The sequence below is a fragment of the Scyliorhinus canicula genome, chromosome 13 (genome assembly GCF_902713615.1).
Source record: "Scyliorhinus canicula chromosome 13, sScyCan1.1, whole genome shotgun sequence".
Lineage (NCBI taxonomy): Eukaryota > Metazoa > Chordata > Chondrichthyes > Carcharhiniformes > Scyliorhinidae > Scyliorhinus > Scyliorhinus canicula.
In genome coordinates, this window is record NC_052158.1 from 127686488 (window position 1) to 127701446 (window position 14959).

Consider the following 14959-nt stretch of genomic DNA (forward strand, 5'->3'; position numbering starts at 1 on the left):
AGTGAATATTTTTGTATATTTTATTTTGTTTATCTTATCAGATATTGATGAATGTTCCAGCCAACCATGCTTTCATGAAGCCACCTGCAGAGACTCCATAAATGACTTTGTCTGTGATTGTTCACCTGGATATACTGGTCGACTCTGCCAAGAAAGTGCGTTATGTATCAATTTTCCGTTGAGTGGACTAGAGAAATGGTTCATTATAATATATAGAGAGAAGAATAATACTTCATTGTACAATTTGATTGAGGGTTTTGTATCTTCTCCATGACTATATTTTTATTTGACTTTAGCACCATGTGTCTTTCTCATCCCTCAATATTTCCTGGGGCCGGTTTAGCTCAGTTGGCTGGACAGCTGGTTTATGATGCAAAGCAAGACCTACAGCTCGGGTTCAATTTACTGAGGTTATCCACGAAAAGGCCCCCCCCCCCCCCCGACCCCCCCCGGCCCCCCCCCCCCCCCGGCCCCCCCCCCCCCCCCCCCCGGCCCCCCCCCCCGGCCCCCCCCCCCCGCCCCCCCGCCCCCCGCCCCCCCCGGCCCCCCCCCGGCCCCCCCGCCCCCCCGCCCCCCCCGGCCCCCCCCCGGCCCCCCCGCCCCCCCCCCCCCCCCCCGCCCCCCGCCCCCCCCCCCCCCCCCTTTTACCCAACCTTGGCCCCTCGCCTGTGGTTGGGTTAAAACACCACCATTCAGCTCCCCCCTCAGAGCAGAAAGCAGCCAATGTTCAACTGGGATTACGGCAGCTTTACTTTAGTATTTCCTGCCTCCTCTTCTGTCTCTTAAAGGGTCTCAACCTTAGTGGTTACATTAGTTTGATCACCTGATTTCAGGAAATCATTTAGTTGATGAGCGGCTAAATTAAAATATTCAACATGAAGCCATGGCACCCTTAGACTTCAGCTCCACATTTAACAGAAATAGGGCTTTTGTTTTCAAGATACCGGAAACAGAATGGTAGCTAAAAGGCCTTTCATTGATTGCTGACTCCCCATAGCTTAACTACCACCTATAAGGTACAAGTTAGGAGTGTGATGGAATTGTCCCCATTTGTCTGGATGAGGTGCAGCTCCAACCAAACTAAACAAATCTCAGTGCCATCCAGAAACTGCAGTCCACTTGATCAAAACCACTTCCACTACCTTAAACATTCACTCTCTCCAGCACTGACACACAGTTCTAAAAGTCTGTTTCATCAATAAGATGTATTGCAGAAACTGAGCAAGGCTTCTTTAACAACACTAGCTCAACTACCTGAAGGACAAGGGGAGCAGGCACATTCACTTCTATGTTACACACCATTATGGCTTAAGAACAAAAGAACATAAGAAGTTGGAACTGAAGTTCCATTGTTCAGTGCGATCATTACTAGTCAACTTCACCTTCCTGCATTATCCCCAGATGCCATAATTCCTTTAAAAACACAAACTATTTTAGACATTGCCATGAAAACACTCAACAACTGAGCATCCACTTGAAATACTTTGAAATATAATGTTGCCCCTCCATTGTTGTAGGGTCAGCTCAGGAATTCCCTCAGCAGTATCCTCCTCACGGTTTGCATTCCCACCTTTCTTTGTGCTACTTAGCAATTATAGCCCAGTTATGAGACAAGCATGATGAAGAGAAATATGAGGAGAAAGGGAGGAAGCAACCAACATATATTTTCTGGTCGGGCTATCAATTATTCTATAATCCGATTCCGATAAAAGTGAACATTACCCCAATTTCTCATTCTACACACCGTGGGCAAAACTTTGTGCTCTAACTGATGGTGGGTTTGGAAGCAGGAAGGGCAGATCCTTACGCAGGATGGTGACCTACCCAAACCCCACGACCTCTTGCCTCCATCCAAATTGCGTTCTGGGCAAAAAAGCCTGTTGTCAATTTCCTGTCCCACTCCTATTTGAGGTCCCAAAGTAGCTAATTGAGGACCTTTTCAAGGCTACATCCTACAACCGCTGGGATTGACCCAGCTGCGGGTGGACTGGTCACCATGTTGTGCCATGATTTAAAAGTAATTTGAAGAAAATTTAATTGTAACACTCCCCTAACTGTATTAAAGTCTGATAAACTTTTCCTTTGTTTAAATACAGTAATTAATAACTGTGCGAGGAAGCCATGCCAACATAATGGGTTCTGCCAGAACCTCATTAATGACTATTTTTGCATATGCCCAATCAATTGGAAAGGCAAAGACTGCAGTACAGGTACAATGTATTTCACTTCATTCATTTTGTTTTAATACTAAAACCAAAGAAACAAGATCATCGATGCAAAGAATCAGAAAATGAGAATTATATCAAAGCAACTCAATAATTGGTTGATATGTAGTTTTACCAGGTATGAGAATTGTTGCCCTCCTAATTATTTGTCCTCTTAATTATTGAACAAATAATTAAGTATATCTAGAACTTATTGTGTGGCTATCAAATAGCGTTCATTGATAATCAGCTGAAAATTCCTCTGATTAATGTTGACTGGTGTGAGCACAATGGAGCATAACCCTCTCTCCCAAAATCAGTGACCTTGAAGTAGGTCATTTTCATGGCAGGGGATTGTAACTGGTATCTGCAAGAATGAATCAGTGCCAGCTGTCCAAATCAGTCCACCCTTCAGAGGTGAGTGTCATCATTCAGAGGTCCAAATTGGCCAAGGATTAACAACAGCAACATTCTCAGCTCCCAATTGGAAATCCTCTCAGCTCCCAATTGGAAATCCTCTTGAATTTAGTTTATTAACAATTAGTTAACAAATGATTTAGAGACTTCAAAATGCCTCAAATGGAATCACATTCCAGGCCCAAATGGTACAAGTTCTCCGAAGGCTTTACAAGCTGCAATTGGAAGAATTTGCCTTGTAAATTTGGTAACTCAGCGTTCCTCTTTGTTTAAAAGATGGGTGGAAGGTGCACTGATAGTTCGCTGTGACCCTTCAGAATTTAAAGGTTTGGTCCAAATGGGGCAGAATTGCAATGGAGCCTGGATGAAATAGAACATATCCAGTGAGACCACTCTATCAGAAAGTTTTAGTTGGATCCAGGATTTGGAATGGATGAGTTGCCAAAACCAGCTCCATTATTTGGGTCAGAAAACAGGCTTTTGCTGTTGGTGTTGCAAGAGAAGGAAATAGCTTAATACACTTGCCACTGATCTATCTGTTCAGCATCAGATCCCATTAGAGCGTGGTTATATCTGAAGGGAATGAAATAGAAAACTGGTACTTTGCAAAAGTTTATTTTCAGTTTGTTTCTGTCTGAAAGCAGCTTAACACAAACGCATTTGATTGCTTTAGCACATCACACAATGATTACTCCCATAAATGTTAATTTTAATTTAGTTTTAATCTTTGTTGTCACAAGGAGGCTTGCACCAACATTGCAATGAAGTTACTGTGAAAATCCCTGAGTCGCCACACTATGGCGCCTCTTCGGCGACGCAGAATGTCTAATTCACCTAACAAACATCACAATCTACATATTATATAGATAGTTGTGATACAGAGCAATTCCTTTCAGATTGTTATTTTTTGTTGCTTATTAATAGATAATATAAAACAAACTCTTTTCATGTTATCATCTTTCTGATTCAGATGTGGATGAATGTTCCACTGGCAGTCACAATTGTGACCGGCATGCTGGAAACTGTACAAATACAAATGGATTCTACACATGTTCCTGTAAGGATGGGTATGAAGGTGACGGCATCATTTGCCGAGGTATGATTACATGAGAGAATTAGCGTGATCAATATGGTAATAAAGGGTGGGATTCTGCGGGAATCGGCGGGGTGGGCAACTCCAACGCGAAGGAATCGTGTGAACCACTCCGCCGTCGGGCCGCCCCAAAGGTGCGGAATCCTCTGTACCTTCAGGGGCTCGGCCGGCGCCGGAGTGGTTTAAGCTGTGCCAGCCGGCGGAGAAGGAGCTTGGCGCCATGCCAACTGGTGCGGAAGGGCCTCTGCCGGCCAGTGTGAGTTGGCGCATGCGCGGGAGCGCCAGTGTATGCTGGCTCAACCCCGCACATGCTCAGGGGAGGTTCATCCCCGCGTTGGCCATCGCGGAGGACCACAGCGGCCAACGGGGAAGAATAGAGTGCCACCACGGCATAGGCCCGCCTGAGGATCGGTGTGCCCTGATAGCGGGCCAGGCCACCTTGAGGGCACCTCTCGGGGCCAGATCCCCTTGCGCCCCCCAACTCCGATGATACCAGAGGCCGCCCGCACAGCCAGGTCCGGCCGGCAAATACCTGGTATAATATACACTGGCGGGACTGGCCAGAAATGGGAGGCCACTGAGCCCATCGCCGGCCGGAGAATCTCCCTGGGGGCCGCTGCTAGTGGCCGCCGACCAGCGCGGTGAGATTCCCGCCCTGCCAAATACCCGGCACTAGAGAATTTGGCAGCCGGCGGGGGCAGGATTCACCCCCCCCCCCCGGCAATTCTCCGACCCATTCCGCCCAAAATGTGCTCACAATTTAGTCTCTGGATTTCACATCTTTGTCCGTAAATTGCAAAGTCAATACACAACAGAATTCATACATCCACATTATTATTTTTTTATAGTAATCTTTGGGATTGATCATTTGAATGATAACTTATTAAAGCATAAAATGGATTATAATTTCTTGAAATAGCTCAATTAATTTTAACTCATCAATATTAATTTTATGAAAATTCAAAGTACCATGCAATCATCTGCTGCATTATACAGGTTTAATAACATTCCTATATTAATCTTAGAGTGAGATGTGCATAATTTTTATTGGTTCTATCTTTCACATTTATCCTTCCAACATTGACTGTGATTTTGCGCTTTCATTCGCATTTTCCATAAATGGCGATGAGAATGGGAAATCCTGCGAAATGGCTAAATAGTCTTTCATGCTGATGTAAAGGTGTGACACGATTGATCCTGCTCCCCAATGACCTAACGGAATTCACCACATTCATTGACTGGAACCCATCATATTAAATTTGAAACTAATTATGGGCCTCTGATTGGCCTCCCATGGCATGCACCTGGACGTTTTATTAAAATGGCACGCCTATTTTTAAAAAATCTAAGTTGTTGGTGGGGCAACCCATCCCTTGGCTTTTTTTCTATGTCGCTAACATATTGGCAGAGAAAGTCGGCACAGCTTTTCCAGCCTGGTCCAACACACTGCCTGAAAAAGTGAAAATTCTAGCCATTGCTTTTAAAAACACTGTCAATATAATAAATATTCACCAAACAAAACTAATAAGTACGTAAAAAAAGAACTGACCCTATATTGTGGTTGTAAACATGTATAAGACGCGTCCACACCCTGGGGAAGAAATTAATTCATGTATTACCCCTTCAAAGCTGCGATAAGTAGACTACATAGATTCTCAAGGGCAGACAACACCTTCAGTTGCGACCTGCACAGCCCATGCACATGGGCCATGCAGGTAGAAGCCCACAGCAGTGTTATCCTCTGAGGAATCTGCACAGCAACACTTTAATCAGTGCTATGCAAAATAATTTTCTTCCACAAGTTTTCACTATCCCTTGCAACAATTTTTTTTCTGACCAGTAACAAAACCCTGGAGAGAACAAGTTTTAATTAAAGTGTTGAACAACCAGGAGAACCCGTTTACTCTTTCATTTATAAGCTGCACAGAATGGCTGAAGGCTGTGACTTCAGTGGCCTTAGATTAGAGGTTATAAGAGACATAATTGTTATTGGAGTGGCAGATAATATTCTTGTCAGACATGCTTCAAGTAAAGGAAGGTTTGACCCTTGAAAAGGCCACTCAGATTGTCAGGCAATCTGAAATCTGTTTACAGTAGAGATCCGCCTTGAGGAGCCAAAACAAAATCAGATAAACAGAAGAGGAGCTGGGACACTCCATACCCAAGGGAAACAATACTCTTAACTAACCACAAGAAGCTGGGCAACCATGCCAGCACTATGGAGCCAAGTGACTCCCAGGCATGATCAATGCCCAGCACTCTGTTAATTGCAACCATATGGGGTACTTCAGAAAGTTATGCAAAGCTAAAACAGCCAGACAGAGGAAGGCAAGATGATTCATGAGATTGAAGTACCACCCAAAGAGGAAACACACCAATGTTTCTTGAATACGATGAAAGATCCTGGATTTCATAGAATCATTGCAGAGCAGAAGGAGGCCATTCAGCCCATTGAGTCTGCACCAATCCTCTGAAAGAGCACCCTACTAATGTCCATGCCCCACCCTATCCCAGTAACCCCACCTTACCTTTTGTACACAAAGGAGCAAATTATCATAGCCAATCCATATTTTTCAGTTGATAATCAGGTGCAAAGACAAATGAAACCAGAGACCTCGCTCGTCGTCCACAATATAGAACGTTGCCTTTTAAGTCAAAGAGCCTGTGTTGACCTCAACCTCCTACAGGAAACTGATGAGGTGTATCAGCAAGAGCCTGGTTCCAGATTTAGAAAGGAGTTCCCAAATCTCATTACCAGATTGGAGTGATGGAAGACCACGTACTGAATTACATTGAATGAGGATGCTGGGCCCCTGTACCTGTTCAAGCCACATAAAATAGTCCACTCTCTCATGAAATAACTGCAGAAACAGATAGACAAGATGACCAAAATGGCTGTCATCTTCCCCATTGCTCAGCCAACCGAATACTGTCCCCCAAGAGGTTCCAGGCCCAAAACAAAACGGGTCAACCAGAATCTGCATCAACTTGATGCAGCTCAATAAAGCCATGGTGAAAGTCATCCAACCACGTCCTTGGTGGACAACCGGCTGATCAAACCTCAGAAGAGCACAGTGTTTTCAAAGCTCAATGCTAACAGCAACATATGGCAACTTCAAATTGATGGAAAGTCCAGATTTCTGACCACATTCATCACCCACTTTGGTGGCTTCTGTTTCAACTGCTTGCTGTTCAGAATTACTTCAGCACCAAATATCTTTCAACGTATGATGTTGGCATTCTGCAAGGCCTAGAGGGTGTCACCTGCCATAGGGATGATGTTTTGGTCAATAACACAGCAGTGTAATAATACGACAAAAGACTCTCAGAACTCGTGCTTGCAGGAAGCACCGAATGAGAAATGCCGATTCGCCAAGACTTTGGTTCTTAGGATACATCGTCAGCAACAAAAGCATTACAGGCGACTTATGGGAAAACAAAACCTTCCAGCAAGTTCCCAACCCCCTCCTTGATTCTAGGTCTCCAGAGTTTCCTGGGTATGGTGAACCATTTGACAAATTATTTATCTAATCTCACACAGGTCACCGAACCCTTGTAGCATCTTTTCAAGAAAGACCAAGCATGGTGCTGCGACTGGTACCAGGAGCAAGCATATCATTGTATAAATGCCATGCTGCTCTTGATTGAAAAGCTCTTGTCGCCACAAGGGCACGGGAGATATTTTCTGACTATCTTAGCCTGAAAGTCACCATTGAAACAGACGATAACCCAATATAATTTCTTTGCATTTATATTCTATCCTCAATGTTGTTATGGGCCAGGGTTTAGAGAACCCAAAGTGTATCATGGAGTTCACCTGACCCACAACTTTTACTAGATTGTGGTATGGGGTACAAACGTCCCACTCTACAGGGGTGGTACAGCAGAAATGGAAAAGTGTTTTGCTTTAAAAAATAATGTTTATTCTAGGAACTTAAGTTAACCTTTTTAAAACATACAGTGAACATCTTAGCAACCATTAATTCAAATATAACCCCCAAAGACTACAACACTAAGTAATCCTTTAAACTTTCCTTTTAACATCCATATGACTTAAAAACAAAACCTTTTAACAGAAGCGCACATCAGGTTAAAGTCACGACTGAAAACATTTATACTTCTGAATTCAGCAAATGATCAAGAGATAGTCTTTTGATGGCAGAGAGAACAGCAGTACACCTGCTTGGTCTGGCTTCAGCTCTAACACTGATAACGAAACTAAAACACACCCTGCAGCAAACAGCCTAAAACAAAAGTACCTCTCGCCCTCTCTGCTTACCTCTCTGTTAAGAATGTAACCTTGTGGAGTTTGGGTCCATTGTTGGTTTCCCCAAAGTTACATTCCCATATTGTACTAACCAGCAAACTATTCAAACACAAAAGGAAGTTACATCTTTTTTAAAAACTAAGATCAGAAGTCAAATACACCTGCCCAAAGATTTAGATTTCTGGAATAAATTACCTGGAAATTAGTATCAAAATAAAACTGAACTTTTATTTTTGCAACCCTCCCCCTCCCCAACTCCACCTAACCTGTGCATTCCCTGAACACTAAGGGGCAACTTTATCATGGCAGTCTACCTAACCTGCACATCTTTGGACTGTGGGAGGAATCCAGAGCACCCGGAGGACACCCATGCAGTCACTGGGAGAAAGTGCAAACACCACACAAACAGCCACCCAAGGCTGAATTTGAATCCGGATCCCTGACGCTATGAGGCAGCATTGCTGACTACTGTGTTGACATGTCGCCACTTGTTCTTCTTTTCCCGACTTAGACATTAATATTGTCAACAATTGAAAATGAATGAATGCAAAATTAGGGTTTACTCTTCAATATGATTTTGTAACAATTATATGATTGCATTTGATTTTAAATGACGTAATTGTGCTTTTTCCTTTATAGAGAAGCGACTATTTAACTATGGAACAGAAGTTAACGATGTACAACTCCAAGGAAGAGCAAATGATATCATCTCCCCAGTCATCAGCATCCCAACTGGCTTTCCTTTTGATGATGCATTTTACTACAGATTATATGTAGGTTTAAGAATTTTATTTTGAAACAGTTAATTTTACAGTAGTAGCATTAAAAATTTCTAAGGTGCTTATTTATACTACAGTGAGTAAACCACTTTTTAAACCTTTTATCATGTATTTAATACACAAATTCAGCAATGTTTCATATTTAAAATGTTGGGTATCAGGAGTTCACAATGATTCATTTATTGTGTGCAGTGATTCAGGTGGAATTAAGCCACACATGGAGAACAAAAGACATAGGTTTGGTTCACAATCAGGACAGAGGATAATGATAGGGACACGAGCAGTCTAGGCTGCAGAGCAGAAAAATCGACAGAGCTCCCACTCTTAAGTATTTTGGGAATGTATGCTTGTGGATATTCACCAAAGATACATTGGTCTTAGACTTCTGACAGTCAGTGTGTAAGCTGTCATAAAACTATAAAGCACAGGAGGCATCTAATCAAATCTGCTGTGTCTGTGTCCAGCTCTGAAATAGTTGTCCAATAATACCCACTTTCCTGCTCTTTCCCTACAGCCCTGCAAATCTCTCATTTTCGAGTAAATATCAACTTTCCTTTAGGAAATTATGATTGATTATGATTTGTTACGGGCCAAGTTTTAGAGAACTCCAAAGTGTATCATGAGTTCACCTGACCCACAACTTTTAATAGTTTGTGGTATGGGGAGCACACGGCCCACTCTACAGGGGTGGGACAGCAGAAATGGAAAAGTATTTTTTAGAGCAAAACAATGTTTATTCTATGAACTCAAGTTACCCTTTTGCAGTGAACATCAAACGGGAGTGCAACATGGCTAGTGGGTACAGTGAACATCTTAGCAACCGTCAATTCAAATACAACCCCCAAAGACCACAACACTAAGTAATCCTTTAAGCTTTCCTTTTTAACATCCATCCAACTTTAAAACAAAACCTTTATCAGAAGCACATCAGGTTAAAGTCACTACTGAAAACATTTATAATTCTGAATTCACCAAATGATCAAGAGATAGTCTTTTGATGACAGAGAGAACAGCAGTACACCTGCTTGGTCTGGCTTCAGATCTAACACCGAAAACTAAACTAAACTAAAAACACAACCTGCAGCCTGCTCATAAACAAAAGTTAAAAGCTGACAGACAGCCCAGCTCCACCCACTCTGACATCACTGCAATAGTAAACACCCATTTCTTAAAGGTACTCTCACATTACAGCTTCTATCACCCTTTTAGGTGATGCATTCCAGATCTTAGGAATGTGTTACAGCCAGTTAAATTTGCTTCTGCTCAGCAGGAAAGCCAGTGTGGCTCTCTCACTCGGGTTGTAATTGAATTAGCTGCTTTAATGGTTTGATTGATACAATTTTAATGATAACCCTAACAGATATAGACCATGACCAAAATTTTCCAGTCATTCCCACTTGTGGGATCTTCCTGTCTTGCCGACAATGACCCCCCCCCCCCCCCCCCCCCCCCCCCCCCCCCACCCACCGTGTGTACCTCGGCAGGAGAGGGTGAGCACATGGAAAATCTCATTGACAGCAGCGGGACCGGAAGTAAAATCCCACCCCGTGGTTTTAACACCACATGCGGGATTTTCCGACTCGTCACATCGGGTGGGAAGGGAAAACCTGTAGAACTGTGGTCAACAGCTTTCCGAATTTCTCCAATCCGCTCACAATTATGACTGCCAGTGTCAGAGCAATAAAATCCTGTCTTTTGTTAGTTTGGATGGGTGAGAAACAGACCTAGAGCTCCAAAGTTGAGGCCCTGAATTAACTCCAAAGCCTTATTTGCCACCTGTCCGCTGATTGTCTGATCCTTCGAAGCAGCTTTTTAATATTCATGGAATGCAAGTGTCACTGGTCTGAATCATAGAATCCCTACAGTGCAGAAGAAGGCCATTCAACTCATCTGGTCTGCACAAGCCCCTGCTCCGCAGAGCACCCTACCTAGGTCCAGTCCCCTGCCCTATCCCTACAACGCCGCCCAACATTTGGACACTAAGGGGCAATTTAACATAGCTAATTCACGTCACATAGCTCGTGTTCCATTGTAACATTTGCTTTGAGGCCAGAAGTTCTTGCTTTGTGGTCGCGGCAGGAAGTGGCTGCAAAATTCCACTAGCAGTAATTCAGATAAGATTTTATGGCAAAAAGAGGCCCGAAAAGACTGAGGGAGCGATCTAATGGAAAGGTTTTGAGGTGTCATTTGTGGCAGGACCTGCACAGCTTTGGACTGTGGTAGGAAACTGGAGACCCAGAGGAAACCCATGCAGATACGGGGAGAAACTCAAAAACTACACATAGACAGTCACCCGAGGTCAGAATCGAACCAGAGTCCCTGGAGCTTTGAGGCAGCAGTGCTAACCACTGTGCCAGCCAGCATTTCTTTGTCCATCATTAATTGCTCTTGAAAATGTGCTGGTGTGCTGCTTTGTTGAACCGCTGCAGCCCATGTGTTGTAGGAAAACCTACCGTGCTGTCCAGAAAGGCTTTGACTCAGCAACAGTGAAGGACTTGATGGGAAGTGACAGGCAATCACGTGCCATCTGACAGCAGCAGGCAAGTGACGGTACTGTTGGGGCGAGATATACCGGCATAATTGCCTTCGAACGGGAATGCAACGTGGCTAGTGGGTGCAGGGAGAAACCTCCCTCTGGCTTCCTGGCAGCCATTATGCCTCACTGGATCTACCCAAGTCCCGCAAGGAGTCAAGATCAGGGACCTACCCACAGTGGGCGTGACCAAACTGCGCTCACGCAAGTCGGCCTTAAACCTACTAAGGTCTACACATCCAGGATCTACCAGCCTCCTAGCATCTAACGGCATCCCCTGGGAGTCCCCAGCCGGGTGCTGATCCACACAAACGTGGATCAGGTGGAACAGCACCCGGGGGGGGGGGATCTTCGAGGTTATTGGATGGGCGGTCAGGGATAGGACAGGGTGGCCCTCTTCCTATAACGCGGCCATCTTGGCTTTGCCAGCCTGGGTCAGGGCCCAAGGTAAACCATGCCCAATAAAGGAGGGTGGAGTGGAGGTATGGAGGGTGGTGAATTCTGGCAGGTAAGATGGGGCCTCTTTGAGGCTGGGGTGGGGGTCCTGGAAGAAGTGTGCCTGTAGGAGTTGGAGCTGAAGAGGGAGCCTCCAGGGACCCATAGCAGGGCATCCTCACTTGGGGGGGGGAGAGACATTGCCCATGGGTGGGTGTTTGGGGGATCCAGAAGCTCTTTTAGAAGTGGGGCACCCTTTCCAAACGGCAGCCCAATGTCTTGAGTTCAGCACCCCAGTTATGAACAAAATTCTAAGTGTGCCCTGAACTTCCCAGGGCCACAAAAAGTGACTTAAGTGTTGGGTGGATAACGATGCGGAACTCGGGGAAACTCCCAGAAAATCCTGCCACAAATGACACCTCGAAATATCTCCATTGGATCGCTCCCTCAGTCTTTTCGAGCCTCTTTTTGCCATAAAATCTCATCTGAATTACTGCGAGTGAGAATTTTGCAGCCACTTCCTGCCACGGCCACAAAGCAAGAACGTCTGGCCTCAAAAAGCAAATGTTACAATGGAACACTAGCCAGATGGTGTTCTTATCTGAGCAGCAACTTGAAGGAATTTTTATGGGTCACCATTTAAGGTTGAAATTGCTCCTGTAGCAATTTAACTTTTATCTATCATTATTCCAGGCAATAGCATTGCTGGAAATTCCACAGGAATCATATCCAAATTAATCAAAAGCACAGAGGAAAGATTTGCTCTCTGTTGAAATTAAACCAACATGATTGTATAATAAACTGTCTTCATTTAGTTTTCAGATAATGGACTGATTATATTTCAAAGACAAAATGAGTACTTTCAGTATGTATACCCAAGTCCATTCTGGGCATTCGGGCGCAGCTATTATTTCCTACCACCAATGATTGCTGTTTTCTGGGATGATGCAGACTTGACAAGAGGAACAGGACGCATTTATTACCAGGTACAGAGAATCATACTTCACCTTTACCGCAGATATTATTTTATAACCATCCGAGAATATATGAATAAAAAAAGCCATAAGTTGAAACTAGCTTTCAAATTGGAGATGTTGCTTGCAAAACTTTACCAGTGTTAAAATTAATGAAAAGTTAAACTTGATTTATAACCTGTTCCGACTTGAAATTTAATTTGGATGTTCTTTCAAGGCCAAATCTTAACACAAAAGCTTCTCTCGCTGCTCTCGATACTGTCAACAGAAATCTGTGTGGGGGAGCTATTTCTACTCCCTTTTTTTGGGGGGGGGGGGGGGGCGATAAGACTGGAGGGGACAGAGAATCAAATTGGAGACCCAAAACAGCGGATGCGATCTAACAAATGTTTTGAAGTGAACTTCTGGCTGGTTTTGCTGGGAGTTTCCTACCGGCTCTGTCCATGGGTTCTCCAACAGTATTTAACCTCATTTTTGGGGGGCTCTAGGGAGTTCTCCCTGGTTTAGCCCACACTTAAGGCGCAATTTAATGGCCGTGTTACACTTAAGCAAGAGCGCAACGAACCACAGGAGAGGCCAAAATGGAGAACCGTGGCAGGCACCAATCTGTTTGAGATCTAACTCGCCTGCTCACGTTGGCGAAATCGGGAATCCATCATGATGTTATGAGAAACATGGCAACCCCAGCCCATTTGCCTCACCATCCACCCATATCTCCCACTGGCCGTGAATGTCTGGTATATAGGGTGTGGGGCTTTGGGAGCAGAGACCCCCCACTTCAGTCGGAGGATGCGTGAGCAGGAGGTTTTGGGTGGCAGGGGATAGGTAGAGCATTGAGGGATGTGGAGGGACCTGGGGCGGAAGACACCGCTGGTTGTCAGTCTCACACCCTCTCCAATTCTGACAGTAATGAACGATATCTTGGAGCCCGCAGAAGCTACACTTGGTGGTGCTACTGGCAGGCCGGGCAGTGTAGAAGGCGGCAGCAGCATCATTGACAGAGGCTCAAGGCAGCGGCCCATGTTCAGGGCTACCCCCCACACCCTGAGGACCCGACTGCCCATCAGGCCACAGTCGGGCCCAGAGGGGGAGGCCAGCGATGGCACAAGGAGTACAGGTGTCGCTGGTCTTTGAAACAGACCATTGAACGCACATGGAGTTGGAGGATGAAGATGGCGGCGCCCATGGTGGGGCGGCGAAAGATGGCGGCGCCCACTGATCGCACGTGGAGTCGGGGAAGGAAGATGGCGACACCCACTGATCGCACGTGGCCCCGGGAGCAGCGGATGGCAGGGCCCATTGCGCGATCGGCTGAGGCGAAGGGGAGAGTTCGGGCGTGATAGCGGCAACGGCGCGGGCCTGACACACCGCTGCAAAGTGGCCTTTCGTGCCACAGGATTTGCAGGTCACAGAATTTGCGGGCCGGGCAGCGCTGGCAGTGGTGCTTCTGCTGACCGCAGAAGTAGCAGCGGGGACCCCCAGGGTGTGCTGTGCGGCGAGCAGCGCGGGCATACTGCATGGGAGCAGCCCCAGTCGGGGGGGTCGATTGCAGGGTCCACGAGGGGTAGGATGGGTGGGCCGTGCGGAGGGCGGGGTAGGATTGCATATTACGGGAAGCAGCCATCATTGACAGTCTTTGTTGCCGCAAGGTCGAGAGTGGCCCCTTCCAGCAGCCGTTGCCAGATGGAGTCCGATGCAATACCCGTCACAAAGGCATCCCGCATGAGGAGATTCGAATTTTCCATGGCCGAGATGGCCTGGCAGTCACAGTCCAGTACCAGAGGGATAAGGGCCCGCCAGAAGTCCTCAATCGACTCACTGAACGCGAGTGGCGAGTACATGTCTCGTAAACAGTGTTCGTCGACTGGCTGTAATTCTCTTTGAGAAGTTCCATGGCTCGGGCGTAGTTAGGCGCTTCTTGAATCAGCGGGAACACGCTGGAGCTCAACCTTAAGTATAGGAGTTGTACCTTCTGAGCCTCCGATGGTGATGGGTCCGCTGAGGTGATGTAGGCCTCGAAAACAGCCAGCCAGTGGTTAAAGTCTTTCCTGGCGTGCGGCGACTGCGGATCCAGCTGCCGGTGATCAGGCTTAATTCTGATGACCATGATGTTGGAAAATCTCACTGTAATAAATTGTGGTGCTAACAATTGCACACAGACTCGAATCGGTACAAGAGAGGCTTTATTACAGTGAGATGCTATTCCTTCGGCTGCAGCTGTAGAATGGCATCTCAGGGAAACTTATGAATATTTATA

General features: G+C 45.6%; 1 protein-coding gene across 1 annotated transcript in view; it reads left to right on the forward strand.

Annotated features, from left to right (window-relative positions):
• The window catches only part of LOC119975648 (mucin-4-like), a 185636-nt gene that overhangs the window by 11397 nt on the left and 159280 nt on the right, over nucleotides 1–14959 (forward strand). The window contains exons 5-9 of the mRNA XM_038815430.1: nucleotides 42–155; nucleotides 2097–2210; nucleotides 3592–3717; nucleotides 8621–8754; nucleotides 12544–12714. Of these exons, the coding sequence (XP_038671358.1) occupies nucleotides 42–155; nucleotides 2097–2210; nucleotides 3592–3717; nucleotides 8621–8754; nucleotides 12544–12714 (659 nt within the window). The remainder of the gene's footprint in view (nucleotides 1–41; nucleotides 156–2096; nucleotides 2211–3591; nucleotides 3718–8620; nucleotides 8755–12543; nucleotides 12715–14959) is intronic.